This window comes from Pimephales promelas, chromosome 11 (genome assembly GCF_988280905.1).
Source record: "Pimephales promelas chromosome 11, fPimPro1.hap1.1, whole genome shotgun sequence".
Classification (NCBI taxonomy): Eukaryota; Metazoa; Chordata; class Actinopteri; order Cypriniformes; family Leuciscidae; genus Pimephales; species Pimephales promelas.
In genome coordinates, this window is record NC_142779.1 from 6,055,474 (window position 1) to 6,082,252 (window position 26,779).

The 26,779-nt window shown below is 37.2% G+C and overlaps 1 protein-coding gene across 5 annotated transcripts in view; it reads right to left on the minus strand.

The window, feature by feature from the left end:
- The window catches only part of col13a1 (collagen, type XIII, alpha 1), a 53,360-nt gene that overhangs the window by 12,715 nt on the left and 13,866 nt on the right, over positions 1-26,779 (minus strand). For 2 of the 5 annotated variants that reach the window (XM_089116814.1, XM_089116813.1), the window contains exons 11-33: positions 26,269-26,334; positions 23,142-23,234; positions 22,846-22,887; positions 22,731-22,748; positions 22,241-22,267; positions 21,824-21,868; positions 19,906-19,932; positions 9,637-9,681; positions 8,122-8,157; positions 7,990-8,034; positions 6,395-6,472; positions 6,224-6,250; positions 6,056-6,091; positions 5,869-5,925; positions 5,716-5,739; positions 5,411-5,473; positions 5,226-5,270; positions 4,970-5,104; positions 3,959-4,030; positions 3,755-3,799; positions 3,613-3,663; positions 3,402-3,428; positions 2,873-2,959 (exon numbers count right to left, since the gene is read on the minus strand). In XM_089116814.1, coding sequence (XP_088972940.1) covers positions 2,873-2,959; positions 3,402-3,428; positions 3,613-3,663; positions 3,755-3,799; positions 3,959-4,030; positions 4,970-5,104; positions 5,226-5,270; positions 5,411-5,473; positions 5,716-5,739; positions 5,869-5,925; positions 6,056-6,091; positions 6,224-6,250; positions 6,395-6,472; positions 7,990-8,034; positions 8,122-8,157; positions 9,637-9,681; positions 19,906-19,932; positions 21,824-21,868; positions 22,241-22,267; positions 22,731-22,748; positions 22,846-22,887; positions 23,142-23,234; positions 26,269-26,334 — 1,191 coding nt within the window. Of the gene's footprint in view, positions 1-2,638; positions 2,668-2,872; positions 2,960-3,401; positions 3,429-3,612; positions 3,664-3,754; positions 3,800-3,958; positions 4,031-4,969; positions 5,105-5,225; positions 5,271-5,410; positions 5,474-5,715; positions 5,740-5,868; positions 5,926-6,055; positions 6,092-6,223; positions 6,251-6,394; positions 6,473-7,989; positions 8,035-8,121; positions 8,158-9,636; positions 9,682-19,905; positions 19,933-21,823; positions 21,869-22,240; positions 22,268-22,730; positions 22,749-22,845; positions 22,888-23,141; positions 23,235-26,268; positions 26,335-26,779 lie in introns of all 5 variants that reach the window. The other 3 variants (XR_016145492.1, XM_089116815.1, XM_089116816.1) reach the window with 3 other exon arrangements.

A 26,779-nucleotide genomic window follows, 5' to 3' on the forward strand; every position in this document is an offset into this window, starting at 1 on the left:
ATAGTAGTGTGACTGCTGGTGAAACCGCTCCTTAATACAGCATGCTGTTTTCAATCATTCCTTTCAGCTCTACGAAAGGTGATAAAATAACAACAGGTGGGTTTTAAATTCCAGAAGAGATGCTCAAACTAAAAATAATACTTGTAAATAGTTGTTCGATTCCAAAACCTAGTAAGCAGCGCCGCCGTCTACCTTCTAAGGTGGCATGTTAAACTGAAACGCAACCTCATAAGTGACTGAATAGGAACACTATACATAGGCAGCAACACAAATAGCGCTCCAATCTCGGCACAGGAGAGTTGACTTAAAGCTAAAGGCTTGTTCACACCAAGAACGATAACTATAAAGATATCTATAATGATGGCAGACGAAGTTTTGGTTCTGTTTGTTCTAAGCGCCGCTTTAAAGCAGGATGGATTCTGATTGGCTGTCCATGTTCATCAGCTGGAAAATATTGTTCTGAAATTGATTTCAACGATATATTTTTGTCTGTGCCGTTAAAGTTGTTGTTTGGACTCTGGTAGTCTTGTATTTAGGACGATTTTAGTACTATATCTTTAAATTATTTTAATTTGATTGTTATTTTAATAATAACAATCATTTTGGTTCGCTAAAGCCTAGTTCACACTACATGATTTTAAAATGTCGGGCTGAACTGTGCAGTTCACTCTACATGACTTGCTCTCAGTGAAATCATGAGTGTTCAAGTTGTTTAGCTGTTCACACCACACAACACAACGTGATTGATCCACAACAGGAGGTAACTCACTACACGAGTTAACAACGCACTACATAGAGATACAACCACGATCGGATGATAAGAGCATATCATTTGTGACTCAATGAGAGCTGTTTCAGTACTATAATACGGTCTAAATCCTGAAAATAATCAAACAAATAACGAGTTGACAACAACACGATTCTATCTGGTCTAGAAACCATGTTTTGTCACGTCAGACAGAAACTAGTGCTGCACACTGTTTGCTCGACGATCTGCTCTGAGAAAAAAAAAATGCAAAAAAGAAAAGAAAAAGTAAGATTTACCTGGTGTCCTCAACCCATGCGTTGCTATGATTGGCTGTACTCATGACATCACTGAGATTGAGTCGCGCGACTGTTCGAGATATCTAGCATGCTAGATATTTTTCTGAGCTCGGTGACCTGTCTGCGAGGTGTCTGCGAGCTGTCTTTGATGCGTTGTTGGCTCTTTCACACTAACGGATTGGCGAGCGTTAATCGTCCGCTAATCGCCCGCGATTTGCACGCGATAACACCCTGACTTGTCGGCGACTCAACGATTTGCAAATCGGGCTTAAATCGGGCTTAAAATCACGTAGTGTGAACTAGGCTTAACAAAAAAAAATCTAAGGTTATTGGTGCAGCCAAGTGTTTGTGGCAGGAGTGTCACTGTAAAACAATATGTGGTTCAGATAACATAATATTTTGAGTTTCTGATGATTAAATCAATCTCCTTTGTTGTATTAACTCAATTTTTCCATTTCAATGAACTTAAAATTTTAAGGCAACCAGGTTACTTCATTTTTTAAGTAAACCAACAATATTTATTAAACAAATATCTTCAATATTTTTTTTTACAGTGTATGATGCCTTAAAATTATGTCTACTGTCAGCCTGTTCTCATCCCAAGACGTCATCTAACTAATGCTTTTGACCATACAGTACGTCAACATCCGATGTTTTAGGGCACACTTTAACATCAGTTAGATGACACTATCTAACCCTACCCCAGACCTAAACCTAAAGGTAAAGCGTCAGTTAGATGACGCCCTAGGAAAGCGTTAAAGGGTGCCCTAAAACGTCGGATGTTGACGTATGGTCAAAAGCGTCAGTTAGATGACGTTTTGGGATGAGAATGTGTTGCTACTGTAGGCAGGCAGCTCACTAGGTTATGGAACAGAGGAGCACACTGGGTAATATTAGCCCTTCCACAACACAAAAAGCTTTGGATCATTGTTTTTTCATGTTCTTAAGCTGAATTTGATCTTGTTTTCCAGTAAAAATCTGTGCACAATTTTCATTTTACGTAAAATTTACTTGGAAAGGCTCTAATTTCTAATTTTCTTACCACATTGGTAACATGTTTTTGCTTTTCTTAAGAATCAACATTGCGAGGTTTATGCAAATATCAATTATTTTATTTTTACTGAGGAACCATTTTTTTTGCAGCGCATTCTAAATATTTTCTAGACATTTTCAACACGTTCTCTTATTTGTTTAAAAGGAGTTACTGTGCCATTGATGATGTGACTAGAACAAGTTTATCAATGACTTTGACACCACAGATATACACCAGAAGTCAGGAAAAGACCCCTGAAATTCACAGTAACAACCTATAGCATGCTATTGAACGAACAGAGAGGAAACATTTTATAAACAACCACAGAGTATTTTGAAATAATAACATGGATGTCAGTCAGTTACAGTAATATGAAACCATCAGGAACTCATTGGTAATCTATTCAAATGTGTATAAAACAATGTGACAAGATGATTACATGATGGCACTTGTGTATATGATTGCCACACTGATTCAAGCCATGAACCATGACGTCTAGTTACAGAGACACATGAAATAGCAGCATTATGATATTTGCATTAATGGCTCTAAAGCACAAACCTTAGACAGAACATGCTTTTCCACTAATGCTGCGCTCAGGAAAGACAAAAACATCTTGGTTCAGCTGACAAGATTGTATGAATATTATCAAATTAATTACTTACAAGACGTATTCATAATTTAGCCATCATAAGGATTGATTTGATGAATCGGACAGCTATTTTATCTTACATTGTTATTGCAACGCATGCAAAGTATTAAACACTAGATTATAAGAATGAGAAATGTACTTACAGGGAGTCCCAGATGGCCCCTGTCTCCTTTATCTCCTTTCTGTCCAGGTGATCCCTTCTCTCCTCTCAAGCCTATTCCTGGCTCTCCCTGACCCAGAAAGAACATACAAAATTTAATGTCTTGCTTAACTTATGGCAAGCCACATAACTTTTCATTTTGAAGGGATAGTTCACACAAAATACAAATTCTGTCATCATTTACTCACCCTCAAGTTGCTACAAATCTGTTTCTTTCTTCTGCTGAACACAAAAAATGATATTTAGAAGAATATGGGTAACCAAATATTGGGCCCCATTGACCTTCATAGTATTTTTTTTCATACTATGGAAGTCAATGGGGCCCATTAACTGTTTGGTTACCCATATTCTTCTAAATATCTTCTTTTGTGTTCAGCAGAAGAAAGAAACTCATACAGGGTTAAAACAACTTGAGGGTGAGTAAATGATTGCACAATTTTTATTTTTGGGTGAACTATTCCTTTAAGTTAGTTAAACTGGAATATAGAAGTGACTTGGGCTGCGATACTTACCTTTGGTCCTGACAAACCTGGAGTTCCCTGATAAGCACAAAAAAAGAAATATGAGAAATCTCAAACATTTTGAGTTGTTTAAAATGAATTCCTCTTTATAAATGCACCATCAAATGAAAAATAAAATGCACTGGTGCTCTTAAGCCTACATATCCATCTTTAATATGTGTGCTGTTATCATAAGCTTTTATGGAGTAGACAATGCCCTCACCATTGGCCCAACTGGCCCTGCAGGTCCTGGAGGCCCAGCAGGTCCATAGACCTTAAACAACACAGATAGGAGAGTCACTATTAAGATATTTAATCTAAATATTTCCTAACTTTGAAAGATTGATTTCCTTTTTGGAACATACCAGCTCTGCTTTATCTCCTTTCTCTCCAGTTTCACCTTTCTGACCCTGAAGACGTTATGAAAAAGCAAAAGGAGAAGGAATATTCAACTTTACCATTCATTCAACATAATTAAAACTGGCATGATGAAATATGGTACACTGCACCCTAAAGTCATGTGTTGTCTTTTTAACAATGACGTTTAAGTGAGGGGCACCATTGCATACCATTGGGCCTGGCAATCCAATATGGCCAGGGGGCCCTGAAACCCCCTTTTCTCCAGTAGGGCCATCTAAACCCTACAGAATGAGGAAAGAATGTGAAATAGCAATAAAAATGAACAGAAAACTCAAGTTGGGGGGACATCCTTAAAAACAAAGGCCACACTCAAGAGACCTTTTAACTCACAACATCCAACACATAGGACAAATGATTAGTAAATTGTGGGCTTTTAAGGATGCAATGCTGCCCACTCACCACAAACTTTTTCAAAATTCAAAATGATATCACTTGCTCAAAGAAACAAAACCAATTTTACATGCAAATCATTTTTGGGTTAAGCCTTTAGTTTCAAAAAGACGTTTACATGCTCCACAATTATTGGAATATTCCAATGTTCTTCCAATTCAGAATATTCCAAACACACTAATACAAATACATCGTCTTCTGGAAATATCCAAAATTCGTTTTTATTGAGTTGGCTATTTTTATTATTTTTATTAATTTAAATTTCTAGAAAAAACAAATATTGGCTTAATTTGGTAATGGCAAACTGAATAAGTTAAATATCACATAATTTAAATATTATGATACGTTGCGTAATATCAGAATATTGTTTCATGCAGGGGTTAAAGGACACAAGACGCTTGTGATTATTTAAAGGAGAACTCCGGTCAATTTTAACATTGAGCTCATTTTTTTGTACATTTGGAGTGCTGTCAGTACAGACAAAAACATCAAAAATCGGTGTTGCCTACACCATGTTATCCTCTTTTTAAAATTCGCACACTGTTGACTTCAATGGGGCAAGTTCTTAACCTATTAACCTTTTAACATCCTTGATTTGTCATTACAAGTGCACAGCCATGTGAGTGGTGTTATTAAGAGTGAGTTTTTGAGTAAGTTTTTATCTGTACTGACAGCACTCCAAATATACATAAAAAAGAGCTCAATCATAACATTGACCAGAGTTCTCCTTTAACAACTCAGGTGTAGTCAGACAGACTACAGTCACTCACAGGTGATCCCGAGGGGCCCATGTCTCCCTTGTCTCCTTTTGGGCCAGGAAAGCCCATGACTCCTCCTTCTCCCCGTGGTCCCTCTAGTCCAGGAGGGCCGATGGGTCCCTGTTCTCCTGGCTTTCCTCTTGGACCCTGAGAAGTAAACAGGTGCAATCACTCAGCATTAGAAAGGACCAAGAGCTCACCAAAGGACTACTCACAGATTAGTGGCTAACATAGGTTTCATGTATAGTAAATGTTAATTATTATTTACCTTTTCCCCATCAAGACCAGGGGGACCTGGAAGTCCAACGTCACCCTGAGGGGAATAAAAAGTGATGTTTAATGCAAAAGAACAGGGCGGTGACCAGAATTTAGTTTGAAATTCTCCCATTTATAACTCCCAATGTTATAAATTAAGGATTAAAGAGTTAAGAATGAGAGAAGTTGATCAGCTACCTTCAAACCAGGGGTCCCAGGAAGCCCTGGAGGCCCTGGAGGCCCAGGTAGACCAGGAGCGCCCTAAAATGACAAAAATAGATGGTTAGTTATATTATAAAATATATAAGTTATATTATAATATAAATATTGATGGAACATTTATTTCCATCAAGAGGTGCATCATTTTTTTTTTTTTTATAATTATCCAATCATAGACTCTTAAGCATCTTTTTAAGCAACTTTTTTTTGTCCGGATACTCAAACAAAATGTTATCCAGTTTCCTAACAATACAACAAATACAGAAAAGGCCATTGATGCTTACCACTGAATGCACATTGCGAATATCCTGAAAAACAAATTTCAATTAGTGCCTTCATACTTGAAACTTTTTACATCAAGGCAGGGAAGAGAATATGCAAATTAACCAAATAGTAAATAAAGTAATATTTGTATGCATTAAAAAATAAAGACATACATTTTCATTGTTGTTGATTAAAGTTTTTCCTGGCTCCCCGGTCGGACCTGGTGGTCCCTGTTGAGTGATGGGAGAACAATCAATCAATTAATATATAACATTACGTCAATCACGATAAACAAACCAGGTGACATCATTGCATCATTCTCTGTGTCAGTGACAAACCTTACACATGGTCTCTACTCACCCTTGGTCCAGATGGGCCTTCCAGGCCAGTTTCACCCTGCAAGGCAAAATGCATTTATTTGTGCTATTGTTCTCCAAAGATGTATTTAAAATGTAACAATGATACTAGGTCATTTAGAGTTGCAATGAGCAAGCCCTCATTTTGGGTAATAATATTTCAATTGCTCACTTTTATGCCTTGATCACCTTTCTCACCCTGTGAAAAGACATGCAATAATGAACCTGACATTCACTTCATACTAAACCGTAAGCAGATACTGAGCATGTCATGCCACACCAATAAAGCAATTTAGCAGCAGATATAAGGCTACTTAGAGCTAGTTGGTGGAGAGCTGTCTACCTTGGGTCCAGCTTGTCCTGGGGTACCTGGTTCTCCTTTAATGCCAGTTCCTGCAGCATTAGCATCGCCTTTTTCTCCCTGGCAACAAATAAAAATGTAGGAGTTAACCATGACTTGACCGATTCAAAGATTCAAAGCTCAGCTCTATTTAATGAAGGTGTAATAAAGATTCTAGTGTAAGCATCTTGTTCCCATTTGAAGCATTAGAGTTAGCGTATTTAATTCACAACAGATGTGGAACTTAAACACAGGGAGCGAGGGTAAAGGTGTGGTCACATTAGATGAACTTATTTCAGACACCACAACAAATATGGACTACAGGATATGAGGCCACCTCGTAGGGCTTCTGTTTAGCAGAAACACTCATTTATTAATTTATCACAACTTTTAAAAATGTTAAAACAAACTGTCTTCCATTTGTTGCAACACTGTAAACCATGCAGATGTGATGATTGTTTGTATTTGCATGTGCGTAAATGAAAACAAATGGTCTAGTTTGACCACAAATAATAAATCCAGGTGTACAAACACCATTGAGTGCAGACATTCAGCTCACCACTTCACACGTCTTTCAGACATGCATGTATAATTAAAATCAAATCAATGCAATTCACTCACATGAATACATAAAAAATGCTGCTATTTTTATTCAGCCTATATTTATTGCAAACCCAAATGTCTTTCTTTTTTTCTGTAGAACAAAAAAGGTGATTTTTTTTGAGAAATAGCATTAAAGGCCTCCCCTCCCCTATTTGAAATAAAGCTGAAATCAAATAAAGTAAAAAATTATGAAAAACAAACTTTGTTTAGGAGAATACCTTAACACTAAATGAAACATAATAAAATGGCACACAACAAAATTAAAAATAAAACTTTTTTAAAATTAAAAATAATTAATCACAGTACATAAATAATAAACTTACGAATAATGTGCATAAGTACACTAAAAAAATATTGATGGTTTAACTTAAAAAAGTAAGTAACCTGGTTGCCTTAAAATTTTAAGTTCATTGTACTGGAAAAAGTGAGTTAATACAATGAAGGAGATTAATTTAACCATCAGAAACTCAAAATTATATGTTATCTCAACTAAATAAATTATTTAAGTTGATTTGACAAAAGAAAAAAAGTTGTGATTACTACACTGTAAAAAAATATTGTTGGTTTAACTTAAAAAAGTAAGTAGCCTGGGTTGCCTTCAAATTTTAAGTTGATTGAACTGGAAAAAGTGAGTTAATACAATGAAGGAGATTAATTTAACCATCAGAAACTCAAAATAATAAGTTATCTCAACTAAATAAATTATTATAAAGTTAATTTGACAAAAGAAAATATGTTGTGATAACAAATCTTGAAAATATTTTTTACAGTCACTTTTATGATGCTTTATTTCGTCATTTTGAAGCTTAACGATATCATTAAACAAAAACAAAAAATGGCCAAAAATCTTTAAAAAAAATTATCATTGTGTTCCATGGGGGAAAAAAAACAGTCATTCAGGGTTGAAACTACAAAAGGATGAGTAAAATTCACCCTCAATATTGTCAGAACAAGCACTTATGCAAGACATAACCACAGCGCACATTCAAGTGTACCTTGTAGCCCCGTTTTCCAGGGATACCAGAAATACCAGCCTGACCCTTCATAGTGACAGAAACATTTCTTTAGGAATTTCATATGCTCAACAAATGTGTTACAGATACAGCCACACCAAACCAGGCCTTTACCTTTCGTCCAGGGACACCTGGGAAACCAGGCTCTCCCTTAAGAGTGCAAGATGTCAGCATTAAAAAAAAAATCAGAGAAAGAAAGAAAAGGAAAACAGTGAGAAAAGACCTAAACACATCCTCAAATGCTGACCTCTGAAAATCAACATCATATATTTTGCCTGAAAAAGCCATTCTTAATTCAACTGAAGATTATTTTCTGTAATTATTTAGCCAAACACTGTTTACATCCATCGTAAACCCCCAACGGTCTATCTCTATCAGATGCCATAATCTCTACTGAAGCAATTAGAAAGCACATGCTGGAATCAATATTTAGATTTGTATGTCGTAGTTTGTGCTCTCCAGGCACGCATAGCTGATCACTAGCAGTGCCGCAATGAGCCACCCCCCTACAATTGGTTTGTTATTAATAGTAAAGAGCACATGACAGATATTTAATTCATGTCTGTTATCTCAGACTAATGAGCAGACATGAAGGCAGTGATTTACGGACACAGCTGTGGTTGCATGAGGACACTCAACCCACTGGGGTCGAGGGTTACCGAGGGATCTGATGCTTGTGGCACCATCAGTCTTTCTCCTGCCATCTCCCTCCTCAAGTCTCAGACGCCACTTTACAGTGTCAGAAGTTGAGACGGCTTTATGTGACTTGCTAGTATAAGTAAGGGATAATGTACATCCAGTCAGTTGTTATCTCAGAATAAACCCCTTCAGGCTTCGCGTCGGTGTCTTCTTTACTCTCTCGGGGGTTTATTCTGAGATAAGCCGGCTGGACATATATAGGTAAATAATTAGACACGAAATATTGATCTGAATTGTAATACTTTATTAGGTCTTTAAACGCAAAGCTTCCGCGGAGAGAGCTTTGTAGCTTGTGCGGCAAGTTCAAACTAGACGGACATTTAAGAGATACGGTAAACAGTCATACCACTTATTACACTGCATTTCGACACATAATTAATTATGGATATACGAGATACTGATTTCAGATTAAACGGTTTTAAAATTGTACAAACCAATACTCACAAAACGGCATAAGCTACGTTTGTATGAAACAAGAGAGAGCGAGTCCACGATACTGGATGGCATAATTTAATAACTGTACACAAAATATTGATTCGACTGAGTTTTAATATTTTACTCACTAAAATGCAAAACTTCCATGAATAAAAAACATTCCTAACAAGTTTATAGCACTACTGACTATGTTATCTGTTTTCAGCGTTTGTTATCTGGGAATAACATACAGTACCGCTGAATGGCGCGATTGACCAATCAGAATCAAGTATTCCACAGAGCTGTGTAATAATGAGCTATAAATCGCCTTTGGTGTGAAAGCATTTCAACATAAAATCATAACAGATTGAGCTCTCGAAGCAGCATTTTAGCAATGGAATGCTTCTGAAAGCGCATGCAAGGTTCTGGGAAAAAAGGATGGTTCTTAATAAAAGGCTGGGGATCATGGGTAAAAGGGTATGGGGTCAGATATAGGCTGCAGTAGAAGTGAACTACCTTCACTCCTTGTTTCCCAGGCATTCCAGGCATCCCTAGCTCACCCTGCAAAACAATTACTCTTTTCAATACTTAAGCAGTCACACATTCTCAAGTCAAAACCAAAGATTGCACAACACAAGCAAAACACCGCCGAAAGACTTTTGCTTCAGCAGATTATTAGACAAGATGACAAACCAGAATTGCCCAGCACATCTGTTCACCACTGTATTGCAAGTTGTGCCCTGTGTGCTGGCAGTGTTGGGACTAGTATGATGTCAAATAGACGCATTAAGTAGGGTTGGGTATCGAGAATCGAGTATCGATTGGAACCGAGACTAACTTCCCGGAATCGTTTTTCCCGGAATCGTACAAAAGTTAAAATTTCGATTCCTAGTTTCGATATTCACAGTCCGCCAAGCGGAAGAAAAAACCGCTGAACAACACCAACGAAGAAGCGTCTACCGGAAGTGTTGGCATAACCACGTGAGGTCGAACATTAGTAGCTTACGTCGGCGATCCAAAGTGTGGCTTCACTTTTCTAAAAATAAAGAAATCTCGGCAAAATGCAAAATTTGTAACAAAAGGAGTATTTTTACAGAAGGAGTATTTCCTTCAGAAAGGCAGTTGGTTAGCAAGGTTAGCTAAACTTTTTTGACCCTGCCTCTTAAAAGAATCGGAATCGAGAATCGTTAGGAACCGGAATCGAAACAAGGAATCGGAATCAGAATCGTTCAAATTCAAACGATACCCAACCCTAACATTAAGTGAGTAATGTTTTGGTCAATTGTCAACAGTGTAGTGAATCTAGCGACGCACGAAGCACAGCTCACACAGAAGTCACGTTCAAACCAAGCAGGTTTCTGTTGGTCAAAGCTTGCGACCAAATTGAACCAGATGTGAAATCTGTGTTGGGAAATCTTTCGTCCTCAAGCGAAATACCCGATTTCGACTGAAATTACCATTTCAACAGTGAACAAGAGTAAATGTGACCGTGCCGTAACTTGTTAAATTTACACCAAAAACCTGAGATTTATGTTCTCAAAATGTCAAAATGCTGTTTCAGTGGAATTCAGTATTTCCAACATAAAATATACATCCCCAATGTATTTCTAATGTAAAAGATGACTGTAAGCCAAGAACGTCCACTGGAGGAAAGAGATTTTCACTCAGCTGACAGTGAGAAAAAGTAAGGCAATATTAACACACCATTTTCCAGCAAAAAGTAGCAAATTGATACAATTGCTTTCTATAATAATTAAAGCAACATAGTAATGTGTTGCATTTAAAAGCAAACTATTCCCAACAAAGTAAACCTTAGCTTTGGAGGGGACCGTTCGGTGCGAAGGGGGGTTTGCTCGCTTTCGGGTTGAGCTTTCCGCGACTTTGCAACTGGGGTAAAGGTTGCCATGTTGAGATGACAAATGGGTTTAAAATTCTATATGGTGTATTTATTGTGTGAATAAAAAATGATCTAACCGGTCAACATTAGACAAACATTTGGTCCGATTATTCGAATAGGAGTTTGGGCCATGCAAATTACGGGAGTTTCCCGGGAGATAGGGCTAAAAACAGGAGAAACATGCGAAAAATGGAAGTGTTGACAGGTGCAGTAAACCAGCAACACTGCACTGGTCAATCAGCTAGACAAAACACACCTAATCATCATAAACCGGCTTTGACCAGTATGGAAACTAAGATAGATTCTTTAGTAGGTTTATCAAACACACAAACAAACAAACAGGTAGATTAGTCAGTCCTCAATCATTACACAAGTAGTCCCACAAGGGAAGCATTTTACAACATGTTCAGAAAGCCTCAACGCATGACTTTGGAAGACTGGCGGTCAGACAACAGGCAGTCGAGGGCAAAGGTCAAAGATGGCATGACGACTCCAGTGAGTCTGAGCAGAGGGCAGATGGCAGAGCCTAGCTTGGCATAACCCGCTTTGACAGGTGCAGTGGTCAGACCTTGGAGAGGGTTGCAGGTTATCAAGAGAGACAGACGCCACGTGTGCATTTTGAGAGGGTATTAATGATCCAAGGCACTCTGGTCTGGTGTGCTTTTGGGCTTGAGACAAGACTGCTTGTCATACTCAGCTGCTTTCATAAACACCGTCCAGTCGGGGACCAGAAAGGGTGGTTGGGTTGGGTTGGGACAAGGCAGAGTGTCGTATGAGAGCTTATGCATGTTCCCAGTACTGTAGATGAAAGAGTCCGACTGCATGTCGCCGTCCCGTTTAGGGAATGGAACGATGTAGTGATGGTTGATCACTTTAATCATGAAAGAGAAACTTCTTGGACCCGTGCTGAAAACAGGAAGTCTCTTTGATCTTCTTCATTTGTAATCAACTCACACCATTCCATTAGGCCCTGCTGCCCATCGTCATGTCTCTCATTCTACCCCGTCTGCTTCTATTTTAGAGTGAGGAGCAGAGGCTAGTGTGTGGACTGACACAGGCTGCAAGTGATTTATGGGAGTGCTAATCTTCAGGCTAAAAATGATGAGGACGGAGCCTTTGGAGTTGAGGGGCACTCTGGGAAGGTGAAGAGAACAGTCATCAGCAGGAGAAGAAGTGGCTGCAATCTTTGCTGACAAACTTGATTCCTTCAGGACAGTTCATAATAAGTAATGGAGAAATAGGAGAGCTTGGTATACGTGCTTGGCCCAAGGTATAAAGGGAAGACGGGTGAAAGGAATTTCCAAAATAAAGCTAATCATTTAAATTTCGACATGGATCATGAACTGATGCTTGTTTGAAGAGAAAAACTATATTAAAAATTCAGTTTTGACTTTTAAAGACACAGTGTGTGATTTTTGAGGCACTAGCATTGCATTCTGATTGGGTGTGGCCAGACTCACGCCAGTCAATAACTTGAGTTTGGGACTGTCTGTTTTGCCAAACAATTCTTTTTAATGTTCTTGTTTTATGTTGGATTGATGTGTAAAGCAATAAAAAAGTGCTCAGAACAACTTCATTTATGTAGTGCCTAAAAATCCAGTAAAATCACTGTAATGCATGGCTTTTTCTGACTTATTGCTTTAATAGCCCCTGGGCTCTCTATTTTAGCAATTTCGGTCTGGAGGGGAGCGTGTAACTGAGAAGTTTTGAGAGCCAATGTCAAAGAGAAAGAAACAAAGCGGCTCTCATTTGATCTTTGAGGTTCACTTCAATGGGGGTTCATTAAATTCATGTCACGCCATCATCTCTTATTCCTACTTGACATAAGAGTCTAATGGCAGAGGGACAACACGCGTTACGTGGGTGTACATCTGTCTTTTACTCTGTGTGTGTGTGTGTGTGCACGTTTGATTGTTTCTGTGAATGTGTGTTCCATTTCTTCCAGTTGGAAGGACATGCAGACAGTCTTTAGCAGCCTCACTTAATACAGATGAGGCACACTGTTGGCTGCAGGAGTAAAAGGAGTAAATTAAGCGTTTGCTTATCTCCTTTTTATCTCATAAATTTCCACTTTCGTGACACAAAACCTAGTACTGCCTATCAATGAGAATGACAGATGTTTTTGATGGAAGACAGCAGTTTCCCCAACAAAAAGGACCTGTGTCGGCACCATAGTAAAGTGATGGTATACGTTGATAATATAATACTAGTTCAAAGTTTGAACACACTGGTTTTAATCTGTTTTTCATTATTATGCTAAAATGCTTGAATCTAGACAAACATAATTTGTACCAATGTATGTAACTACTTCGATACAGTTTGCAAAGTATCCCAGGATGAACCTCATGTAGTCAATGAACATAAGCTGGAATCTAGACAAAGATTAAGTTCAAATACAGTTACAAGAAAGTTTTGTTTAAAGTTTTTGGTAGATAGGTTTGTCCAAAACTTTGATTATTACCATAGTACAATATTTATGTACACTATTAACATAGTTATGTTCAAAAGTTCTTAAATTGTTTTATATACGTTTATGAAGCAAGGACACATTCAATTGATCAAAAGTGTCAGACATTTATAACGTTACTAAAGATTTCTATTTCAAATAAATGTTCTTTTGAACTTTTTTGCTCATTAAAGAATCAAAAAAAAAAAAATGTCACAACTTCCAAAAAAATTTTTTTTGAGCACCAAATCAGCATTTTAGAACAATTTCTGAAGGATCATGTGACACTGAAGACTGGAATAATGATGCTGAGAATTAAGCTTCATCACAGGATATTAAAATAGAAATCAGTTACTTTAAATTGTAGTAATAGTTCACAATTTTACCGCTTTTACTGTATTATAAATGCTTCTTTAAAAAAAAAAGGATAAGGATTTTGAAGGACAACCTGTCATGTTATTTCAAAGTATTTTAAAGAATATCATGGAACTATTACTACGTCCAATAAAACAAGCGTTCATTTTTGATTCCGCCTTAATTTGTTACACACAGAGTTGTGTTAAGAAGCACAGTCTAAGGATATTCAACTACATGTAAACCCCTCAATGATATATTCAAACGAGCAATAGCCCGGTCCCACGCCTGCAACCTCAATCATATCCCAAACTCACGCACAAAACTCTTTCTGCATTCAATTAGAGGTGCTGATCAAGATGTATATGTATATAAATGTATAAAAAAAAAATACTAAATATAGCACTGCTGCAGATGTGCTTATTCATCTGTCAGTTCCTCAGCTGGCACATCTTCTGAGTCTGATGATGAAAAGATGCAGACTTAAACAGACCGCTCAAATACAGAAACACAAAGCACTGTCATGACAACGGACCTAACAATCGAAGAGTACGGCAGCATGTGTTTGGCAAGGACAACGGCAGGTAGCAAAAATAAGTGTGCTAAGTCCATCAAGCTGTGTGTAACAGGGGACTCTCCACAAACAACAGGTTTAGAAGCCTGTAAATCAGATGCACAGGTGATCAGATGAAGGAAGGAGGGAATGTCTTGAGCTAGCGGCCTGTTTTTCTCTTAGCGTGCAATCCCTCTGGTCTCCCAGCATGACTCCGGTACTGAGTCATATGTCTTTGTGCGCATCCTGGTTTCAGTTGCAAAGCATATGTCCTGCCCTCGGCCCTTTGCGAGTCCTCACTTTAGTAACATAAGCTGGTGTCTACCAGCGGTGCACACATCAATGAAGGTGGATGAGTTATAAGAACGTACATTTAGAAGAGACCCGAAAATGAATGAACGAACAGACCAGAATTTAAGACGTTGTTCACTAAAAACTTCCTGTCCACTTTAGGTCTCAATCTCAAGTCTCTTATATCGGCTGTCAAACGATTAATCGCGATTAATCGCATCTAAAATAAAAGTTTGTGTTTACATAATATATGTGGGTGCACTGTGTATTATTATTATATATATATATATATATATATATATATAAAGACACATACATGCTTGAATGTATTTAAGAAATAAATTAATTTAAATTAATTAAAATAAATTTAATGTACTCTATATGGATTTATATTTAATTTATATTATATATAATAATAAATATTTTATATATATAAATAATATTTTTTTCTTAAATATACATGCATGTGTGTGTATTTATATATACAAAATAATTATACACAGTGTATCCACATATATTATGTAAACACAAACTTTTATTTTGGATGCGATTAATCGAGATTAATCGTTTGACAGCCCTACTTCTATCATGTTGCAAGTCTATATCCAAGAGGTTTGAGAACATTGCTGATCATGCATTGCCATGCGAACATCATGATAGTTAGATTTTTGTTTCATACACACACCAAAAGTTAAACGCACTACAAACTACATTTCTCAGGCTCTGAGTACCTTCTCTCCTGTTTGCCCATCCATCCCTTGTTCGCCCTACACAAATGCACAGATGGGAACATCTTCAGCAGATCAAAACAAACTGTACAGCACAAATACACACAAACTGCTAGAAGCCAACTGGAGAACATATGCAGACATGGGATTGTGCAATCCCAAACAAAACCATGAGACGAGAAAGTGTTTTCTACTGGCACAATCCAAATAAAGAAGCCAGAAATGATAAATCAACAAGGATGCTAATCTAAAGTAAGCCTCTGATCGTGTGAGCATCAGGACGACTATAGGGCTCTAGGGTGGTCCTGAGACAGACGTTGGGGGGAGGAGAGGATGTGCAGAGGAAATGAAAATTCCATCAAACTCAGGCTTGTAAAAGAGTTCGGTGGGACAGAGAGTTTACATAAGATGTCTGGCTAATGGACTCAAGCCTCAGCTTGCTCTCCCACCTGAACACTGGGTTTAGTAAACACAGACCCCATGAAATTGTTTAGAAAGGACAGTTTTCTTTCTTGAATAGGCTTTAGGCGGAGCGTCACGTGACCAAACCGGAAAACAGGTCTCATCGCATCCGCTTGTCATAGAAAGTGTTAACGGCCGTAAGAACTGACTACGATATCTATGGATTTTTAAGGTAATCAGCTAACCTACCTAGTTCACTTTGTTATTGGCGTTTTATTCCATTTAAATATCTAAACGTTACTGTGAAGAAGAAGAAAAAATATAAAACGTTTAAATATCAATCTGCACATGTGAGGGACATTGGTCCTGCTAATCTTTGCTCGCTCCTTTTAAGTTATCTTGAGTAAAACCGCAAAAAATTTCATGAAGCACATGCAAAAGACCTGGACCGGAAGCGATGAGACCTGTTCAAACAGAATGCGGAAGTAAGTTGTGCATAGAGCCTATTGTATTTTCAAAAGGAAACAGAAAGTTTGGGGTGGGACATACAGTATATTTGTAAAAAAAAAAAAAATAGGTAGGTTTTCTCTGTCACAGACAGAGCAACGCATTCTCATCCTAGGGACGTCATATAGTGGCGCTTTTGTCTAAATCGATTTCGTCTAAATCCAACACACATGGCACCCTTTAGCGTCAATACAACACGCACAGAGCTTTGTTCGGTTATGGATAGGTTTAGGTCTGGGGTAGGGTTAGGGTTAGACCACTAGGAGGCGCCTTCTGGCCCATAAATATCTGCGACTCATATTGACGCTAAAGGGTGCCATGTGCGTTGGATGTAGACGAAATGTCAAAAGCGTCAGCATATGACGCCTTGGGATGAGAACGGGCTGGACAGAAACCACGATAAGCTATTTGCTAGACAGAAAGGGATTTTATGTTGTGGTGCTCGGTCCGATTCCACTTTCAACGGCGTTTCTCAGAAATCACTTACTGCACCTTTAAGAAGCTTAGCTTTGAATTTTGCTGATGTTTAATTCTACTTGTTGCAAAAATCCAATAATTGCTGTTAACTATTATTTAATGTCCTTTAAAATATTAAGGGTGACATTTTACAATAAGGTTCATTATTTTTACATTAGTATTAAAGTATTAGTATTGTAGTTTCATAGGGTTAACTAACATGAACTTATAAGCAAAACATGTGTTGCAGTATTTATTAATCTTTTTTAATTTTATTTAATAAATAAATAGCTGTTCATTGTTTGTTCATCTTAGCTCAAAGTGCACTACATAATGTTAACAAATACAACCTTTGATTTTAATAACGTATTAGTAAATGTTGAAGTTAATATAAAGTAATATTCATAAATTCTGTAGTATTGTTCATTCTTAGTTCATGTTAACAAAGGTAGCTAACTAACGAACCTTATTGTAAAGTATCACCATATTAAGTTATCTAGGATACTCCTTGCCAATGAAATGCACATCAACAATAAGGACATGAAAACTAATCATCAGCCAGCTTGTCTATAATTGGCGAGTTCACCAGCTATCATTGAAAAACACATTTTAAAAAAGCTTGAAAATAGCGTGAAATGAAACCAAAGTTTCTAAGCAGCTGTAAAAATGTTCTTTGCATTCAGAATAGGTCCAGATCAAAATGGGCCGAATTTACACAAATTTTGTTTATTTTCAAATGACAATTTTTTATTTTGATATTTTTCTATTAAATCCATCCATCTTCCAACTCATCCATCTTCAGACGATTTCAGCGTGGCTGTCTATCACTGCTGGCTTTATAGGACAACATTCAGCATTAAGCAGTTAGACAGTCTGGATAGCTGAATCCTGTAGGGACTATTTGTGTATCAGCAGGTGTAAACTTTACGTGCGTCCCACTCCTCTTTACAGGCCAAAACCTCCCCAGTGAGATGCAGTGTAATCACTCCAACAGATGCACGTCTTCAGTAGGAGCAAATGCCTCAGACATGTGATACAGTTATACAAACATAAATCTTTAGATGTTTAGATTTACTCTCTATTCTCTTTACTGCTCCTTCAAGATGCTTTAGCCGGGGGTGTCAAACTCAGTTTATGGAGGGCAAGTTTAGCTTCAACCTTAATTAAATTCACCCGATCCAGCTAAGCAAGTCCTTCAGGCATTTGAAAACTACAGTATGCGTCTGTGTCTGAAATCGTCCCCATACCCTTATATAAGGGCACTATTTAAACGGGACAGCCATTTGTAGTGGTGTCCGAAACCACAGTGGACGTTATCGAGCGCACTCATTCAATCCCACAGTGCACTGCAATAGCGCGTGTACAACCGATGTAAGCTCAACAGCTAGAGAATACCCATAGCGCAATCAACTAATGAATTCCTGCATTTCGCCAATCTTCCATCCATCCATTTTCCAAAACGCTGGTCCAATGTGGCTATAGCGTAATATCATACAGGTATACGTAAATGTCTTTTTAATTGATTATTCAATTGTTTAAATAAGGTTTATACATGCTAGTTTCCATGATGGAGTTCAAGATGGAGTTCTAAGTTACTATTATTAAACAACAAGCACAAACCATGCAAAAGCGGTAGCCCTTCCGGCGGACATACACTCTTAGAAGAAAAGGTTCTATATATAGAACCTTAAAATGTTCTATCAGCACTACGTATTTGAAACCCCTTAAGGGTTCTATACAGAACCTTTTTAAGGGTTCAATAATAAGAGCCGTTTAGGGTTCTTTGTAACCAGGAAAAAGGTTCTATATGGAACCTTTTGGGTTCATTCATTATCATTTGTTTTGTCCTTTACGGATTAAATATTTCATATTATTGACAAACATCAAGATCCTAAAATGCATTTATGAATGCATGTGAATGATCACAAAATTCAAGATATGGGTTTTTGGAAAATTTATATTTTTATCATTTTATGTAGTCAATCAATATCACACAAAGAGTGCCATTTCAGTTTGTCTCCTCCAAAAATCAGCATGATTAAAATGTGATATTAAGTTACTACAATAGTTTAATAAACAATCATTTAATTTCAACTACAAAATTTTGCTGAATAATGTCATATATGAATGAATAATAGCCTAAGAACCTTTGTGTCAAAAGGGTTTCTTTCTTGTCATTATACAACCTTTTTTTGAATAAAAGGTTCTTTGGAGTTGAGTAAAGAACCCCATGCTTCATAGAATCCCAATGAACCCTTTTTTCTAAGAGTGTAGTATCTGAATTCACTCACTCGTTTTCATTAAGTCCTTCAAGTGGACTATATTAGAGGACTAATGTAGGGAATAGTTAACGAGGTTATAGGAGGCGATTTCACAACATCTAAATCCCATTTTTTATGCCCTTCCCTCCAACTCATTCACTCAGATGTATGTCATTGCTTCTACCACTACTTGTGATGGGTTTAAATGGAAATCCAGAAGCTCTTGATCACTTGGAATCTGCTATTGAACCGATTTATTATTTACAGTTTCTTTTTCCTTATAAATTTGTTTTATACATAGGCCTGAATGTATGCTTAGGCTGTAAAATTCTATTATTGTCAAAGATGATTAATCAGCAAAAAGGTTGGATTGGTGGTAAGGTCCCATTCATGCAGCCTATAGCATGGATAAGAGCAGGGAGAGCAGCGACTGTATTATAATCAACATCAACAAAGATTAATACATGTTGTAAAAATACTGCTCACTGTCAACTGATGTAGTAAAATGGAAGTGTTTCCATTTTAATAAACCACAAAGATGACACGATAATCAAAACTGAATGCAAATATAAGATTTGCATACACAGAACAACAACAACAAAATATGTAAAGGTGAAGTGTGCAAATTATGTGTCACCACACACGTAATTACAAGTTCGTCTGCCATTGGTTAAACAAACAGTTAGCCCCTCCCCCAATCCCATGCTATTGGTTGAGTCAATGTTGCCATGTTGAGCTGGTCGAGATCAAACAAACAGATTCATGTTTTGAGAACACCTTAAAGGCGCAGTGTTTACATTTTATGGAGCTGATCAACTCATGAATAGATTAAAAGTATTTTAACATTCAACTTCCAAACATTAGCAAGCAGAACCAAATGAGTTTCTTACCTTTAGTCCCTCGTCTCCTTTAATCCCCTAAAGAGAAACAAAGCAAATAAAGTGATCATTATGCTATGAAATGCAAAATAAACTTTTCCTCAGCCCAAAACAACTCATTTGCAATACATTTTTATCAAACAACCAGTTCAGTCTCCTGTAGGAATTATTTGAACAAACATTTTTCTGTGCTATTCAATGCCGTATGGTTTGACTGTGCTGCGTAAACAACTAAACAACCATGACTGTAATTTTTCAGAAATAAAGTCTCATGGGAGGAAGACAAAGTCTTCTGTTGATTAATGGCGTTGGTAATGTGCCGGATAACACTTCTGTATTGATTTGAACCTTTTAATTGTAAAGCCATTGACTTGGCCCTTTGCCTCTCTCACAGATGAACGTAAAGACATCTCTTTTCTGAATAGAAACAAGAGGTCAGACAGGAGACAACCTCAGCACACAGGGGAGAATGCATTTTTAGCTGTCTTTATAAATCTTTGGTTTTGTGAGTTTTTAAGAGTGCAACACTTGCCAGTATCCACAAGGTGGTGCAGTTGTGCAAAATAACTGCTTCTCTGCAGTGACACAAAACATTTCACCTGAGCTAAGCTTAAAAAAGTGAACATAAACGCGACAAACACAAAGCTTCTTCAGTCTAAGTCTAGAATAGAGGAATTTTCCATAAGCTCACTTGACATGCTTACTATCAATCTAGCTTTAGATATTGACTGGGTGCGTGTGTTGGACATGAACTGTGTGGCGAATGGAAGAAAGCTCAAGTTCACTAAGGTAGATTGGATGGGAATCGATATGCAGGTTGTTCCAGAGTTCCCACGGGTAAAAGCGAAACACAAATCCAAGATTGTGAACTATATAGGTTGTTTCAAAGCAAAGCAAATTCAATTTCACATGGAAGAAATTATATGTGGTTTTTGTGCCAACATGTATCCCTCACAAAGTGTCAATCAATGCACTTGTAACTTCACTTAGGCTAAGCTGTTTGACCCACTGTTCAGTGCTATTCTGGAAACAAGAGTGGAAAGATTGATTGTGTGCAGGAAAGTATTCACAAAAAGACCAAAAGATAGTTTTCTCTACAATATATGGTTACATACTCAGCAAGTGCGCATTAAATTAATCAAAAGTGACAGTACGGACATTTGTAAAGTTACACAATACTTCTATTTCAAATAAATTCTTATCTAAGAATCCTGAAAAAATGTATCACGGTTTCAAATAAACTATTAGGAAGCACTAAATAGCATTGCTGATAATGATATATTTTTTCTAAAGGATCATGTGACACTGAAGACTGGAGTAATGGCTTTTGTTTGCTATCACAGGAATAGATCACATTTTAAAGTAGAAAACAACTATTCTAAATTGTAAATATATTGCAGACTATTACTGTTTTTACTTTATTTAGGTTCAAATAAATCCAGCCTTTGTAAGAACAGGAGGCATTACACTAAACCCCATCTACTATCTTAATTCAATCTTTCATTACCTCAGGGATAATGCACTCAATGACTTTAGAGTTAAGCACATTGCTGAAGGGGAAGACAGTAAAACCCCAAACAGATGCTGTTATCAGCCGATACTTTGTCTAAATCCTCTGCTCCAGTGGTATTTAAACCCAACCAATAAAGGTGCCGTCCCACTGGCTTAATCAAAACTACATGTTTTGGGTATCTGATGTCACACCTAATGACACTTCGAGATGAAATCCCACTCTCTTCTGTTGGAGGCCTGATTTAATAAAGTATGTAATTTGAATACGAGACATTGATTGACAAAACAACAGGAATCAGACTCAAAGGGGGCTGTCAATCTGATGTATGGAATGGGTTGACCCAGAAGTGATGGGTGACCTGTGGAGCAGGTTAATTATTTAAGCTGCTTAAAACAGTCAAAGGTTACAGATTCTTACCTTGGGGCCTTCAGGTCCACTTGGACCTTCTTCACCACGATCACCCTGAGAGATAAGCAAAAAATCAGCCATGCAGAAAGCAAATGGTAGAGTTTGACCAAGATGAATTGTGCTCTCTCTAATCCACTAATACTTTATCCATGGTCTAGCATGACGTGCCAAGCTTCTTTCTCCAAGTTTCAAACTTTTCATCTATCATTGCAATTAATAAGACTTAGAGGTTTTCAATCACTCTGCCGAATGAATAATTGATACGTCACTCTGCTTAATTCCTAAAGGTTCCTTTGAGAAGGAGGATCTGTTTTGTTTAAGCAATCAGCAGCAGCGCCAAATTTCTAGTTGATGTGGGATTTAAATATGGCTTTTCGGATAACACAAACAATAAATGTTTACTCATGAACTTTGCTGAACACTCACCTTCTGTCCAGATACACCGGGTTCACCCTGTAAAAATAATAACAAATAAAAAAAACAATCAAATATCCATCCAAGACCTATTCGCTCTGTGGCTTTTATCGAGAATTTGTTTAAAAGGGGCTATAAGCAGAATGGTATTCGTTTATTGGGAACTTGAAGTCCTCCAGTTACAGCTCTTATATAGACCAGCAGGCAATCTTTATAGACGGCTAAAGTAAGGGAATAGTGCTTCTAAATGGAGCACAATTAATATTTCCTAGTATAAACTAAATGGCAATTAACGTATCAGGGGAAATACATACTTATCCAACAGCAACACGCTTAATCAATTATGGCGTATCCACCCCTACTGTACTGGCAAAGACAGAGCGGACCCACCCTGTAGGCTGCTGAACTGTGTGTGAACTTCATGTGAGCCTGTTTATGACTCGCCTGTGGAAAATACTATCATTGCTGTGCAGCTGGACAGCTGTGTGCTTTTCAAGCTTACCTTCAGCCCCGGTAGCATCTAAAATCAAAGAAAAAGAAACAGCATTTTAGATTTCGGATGTTGAGTATCCGTGCTTGAAAGGTAAGGATGACAATGCGTGTACTCGAATACTCACCCTTGGGTCTTTTCCAGGTTTTCCAGGTTCTCCGGGTTTACCCTTTGCCACAAAAAAAAAAAGTCGGTAAGATAGTTAAAACGCACGCATACACACATTGTATAAACTGTATATTTTGTCCCCTAAACCTAGCAATCACAGAAAACTTTCTGTAAAGCATCAAATAGTATGATTTATAAGCTGGTTTCCTCATCACACAAGACACAAAGGAGTTTATTTTGCAATAAAAAAAACAAAAAACGAAAAAAAGCTGACTGTACATTATCCAAGGTTATAAAAAATTAAAGTGAGATTACCGGGGGCCCACTAGCACCATTAAGACCAGGAGTCCCCGCAGGCCCTGGGGGGCCAGGAGGTCCCGGTGGTCCTTGTGCGCCAGGCTCGCCCTGCTGAGAGACAGGAAGTTAGCATCTGAGATAAAGAAATCATTTGGATATAAAGTACAATTCATAACATCAGTGGCAGGATCCACTCCGATTCAAATCCAGTAATTCACAATAATGAGATCCGAAATTAAAGAATGAACAAATTTGTTGATGGAATATTTACTCAAGATCTTTTATAAAATGTGATTTATTTTCTTTTTAAAAATATTTACTATAATTAAAAGGAAACAATGGATTTGAAGCTGAGAGGAACCCAAGTTTGAAGGTTAAGTTGAAAGTCAAAGTGTCAGGATGAGATGATTGATGTTATTCTAGTTTATAGAGTACCATGTTTGGAAAATAGTGGGGGGGAAAAGTTTTTCTTTTATGAAACTCTTCAGTGGCCCACTAACCATTAACTTATGTCTAAAACTTAACAAACCCTTACATTTAGCTAGTGGCCTCACGAAACGTCTTCAGTCAGGTCTACATCAGTGGAAGACGCTCTTTAGAGTGGGAACCCAAAATATTAAGTTGTTTAAAATTGAACCTTGAATTTTATCCCTCAAATTTTATAGTTTATAATTAAGGTTTATACTTGCACCTAATTTAAAAATTTTATAAGTTATGATTTTATAACTGATTTTAATTAACTGATTTTTATAACTAATTTTATAAAATATATGAGAAGATTTTTCTCCTCCCTTTGAAAGGTTGTTAAGCCTATTTATTTTATCAATTGCATTTAGCATAACTTTTCCCCGGTGTCCGCAACCCTACCAACCGACCAGTTGAAAACCACTGCTCCACACGATCCATTTATGGCCGTTTTAAAACTATCTCGGGTACTTCTCAGTTATGAGCAAGACGAGACCTTCAATACAAAAAGAGACTAAACAAAATCATCTACAGGAAAGTGTCCAGTATTTACACACCGAGAGGGATGTGAAAATAGGAAATAAGACTCGACTAAACAATATCTTACTCTTCCTGAGAAGAGACCATGAGGAAAACTGATTATGTACTGTAAGATTTCTGCTGTGTAATTAATTTTAAAAACGTCTGTTTTCAACATTAAAGAGGCTTAGTCTGCAAACGGAAAATTTGGTGTTAGAACTTTCAATTTTCCTTCCATTAAAAGCATTTATTTCCAAGTCTGCTACTATAGACAGAAAATTAAGACCTCCTACATACTGGCAACCGTGTACAAGACTGATTAACCACAAATAGAGCAGATACCGTGACAAAGAAAACCCTTTCTTTAGCACAGTCTCTGTTCAGTAGCAAAGTCTGAAGCTCAAAGAAATCCGAAACGCATCCATCAGCTTCAGATCCATATTTTATCCATTTATTCCTTGACAGGACTTGTCGAGATTTGATTTATGAGGCCAGATGTAGATCCATTAAATGGAGACATTCCATGATCTCCATCCAATGCACAGACCCGACCCAAGTCGGAGACCAATCCAATCAGCTGCAAGGATCTTTCCCTAACACTTTTTCTCTTCCACAGTCTGCTCCATTGTCTCCAAGCATGGTACTCGAAATTGGTGTGCACAGATTATACACACCTGAAGAATTAAGATGGAGGACGGGTGCCAACCGTGGTCAACCTGTGCCAGGGGCACTTCCTGGAGTGGGCAGTAAAAGCACTTTTCTGCTAAGCCGTCTCATTTTTGTGTTATCTTTTGACTGTCATTGTTTTTTTCAACCTTCTGTTTCTTTTGTGATTATGGCTGGAGCCCTGACGAAGACATTGTAGACTGACGAAGAATAAAATATACACATTTTGAACTTTTAAACACCCCATGAAATAGCCTAAAAAAAAATTTAGAGCATCTGATTGGACAAACAAATTGGACACGCCTATGAGTGCAAGTTGATGTCATAAGATTTTGTTGGTCTATTTTCCTAAAAAAAAACTTTATTTTAAATGCAAATGTTCCAAAAGTCAGTAACACTAAACGATAATATGTCAACATTAGTTAACGCAATATCTAAAATTAAATAATGAAAAATTATTTTGGTTAATTCCTACTTATATAAATACATTTTTTAACAATTTGCACACTGTAAAAAAAAATATTTTCAAGATTTGTTATCACAACATTTTTTCTTTTGTCAAATCAACTTAAATAATTTATTTAGTTGAGATAACTTATTATTTTGAGTTTCTGATGATTAAATTAATCTCCATTGTATTAACTCAGTTCAATCAACTTAAAATTAAGGCAACCAGGTTACTCACTTTTTTAAGTTAAAACAACAATTTTTTTTACAGGGCATAAACTGACATTAGTTAACATGGGAACACTATTTTAATGTGTTAAAGACACATTAAATGTATTTACTACAGTACTAACAGTAAATTATGCATAATTACAAAAAACTAACACTAAAACAAACCCTAAACCTGAACCTACAGTAAGTGCACATCAATTAATATTACTAGCTAATGTGCGTAATTACACCATAACCATGACAAATGTGGCCTTTAATACATTATGCTACAAAAAAATTAATTTATTGTTCATGATACCTGATGCATTAACTAATGTTAGCAATTTGAACTGTAAATGTTACTGATTAAAACAGACATTTGAATAATTAAAAAAAAATTAAATCGCACCCAAAATTCTCTAGTAGTTGTATTAATCTTTTATATCCAACATCAGCTCAAAAATACCTGAACGATCCTTAAACCCAACATTATCATAGGACTAGACATATGATGACAATCCATTATGTATTAGAGAATTTTATTGAGATAATGTCCAGTTAAAACAGATGGACATAGAAGACAGAGATGGCCTGACAGAAGCTCTTGCTGTGGGGTAGAGTTTATAAGCCTATAAATTTTGTGAATTGGACATTACTTTAGTGTATTTCAAGTGGACTGTCATTTCAAGACAATGAAACTATTGGCTAAGATAATTCAACCACGGCTGTTTGTTCGAGCTTTGTTAATGAACTCAACACAGGCCTGGCTGGCAGTCGGTGGATAGAGGTTGGCATCCGTAAGGAGGAAGGGGTGCGAGGGTGGCAGAGAGAGATGTACCTTGAGGCGCTTTAGGATTAGAGGGCTTATTGAGGGCATGTTGCGGACGGTGATGGGTAACATCTGCTGAGGTCACAAAGCACAGGTGGGCCACGGTGCACAAAACCACCAGGCCAACAAGTTCACCAGGAGGCCAAAGGAAGGAAACAGGCCAGAGACAGATGAGGAGGGGAAGGGAAAAAAACAGAAAAACAAATGAAAAAGAAAGTGAACAGTAAGGAAAAAGCAAGGCAAGGGGATAGAGAGACAGAGCCAAAAGGATTCAGCATCACTGAACAGAGTCACAGGCCCATCAGAGTGGAGTACTGTAGGTTTGCTATTTATAACAATTATCAAATTAATATCTCAAATTAAACATAAAAGATTGATGTGTAGTAATACGCAGGTAAAAGTCTATAAACTATGCATTTGATTCGATTTTGATCATTTGTAGTTGACTGACAGCCCTATTAATTCACATATCAAACATTACCAATGATAATGTTTCATCTCCACTGTGAAGGCACCTGTA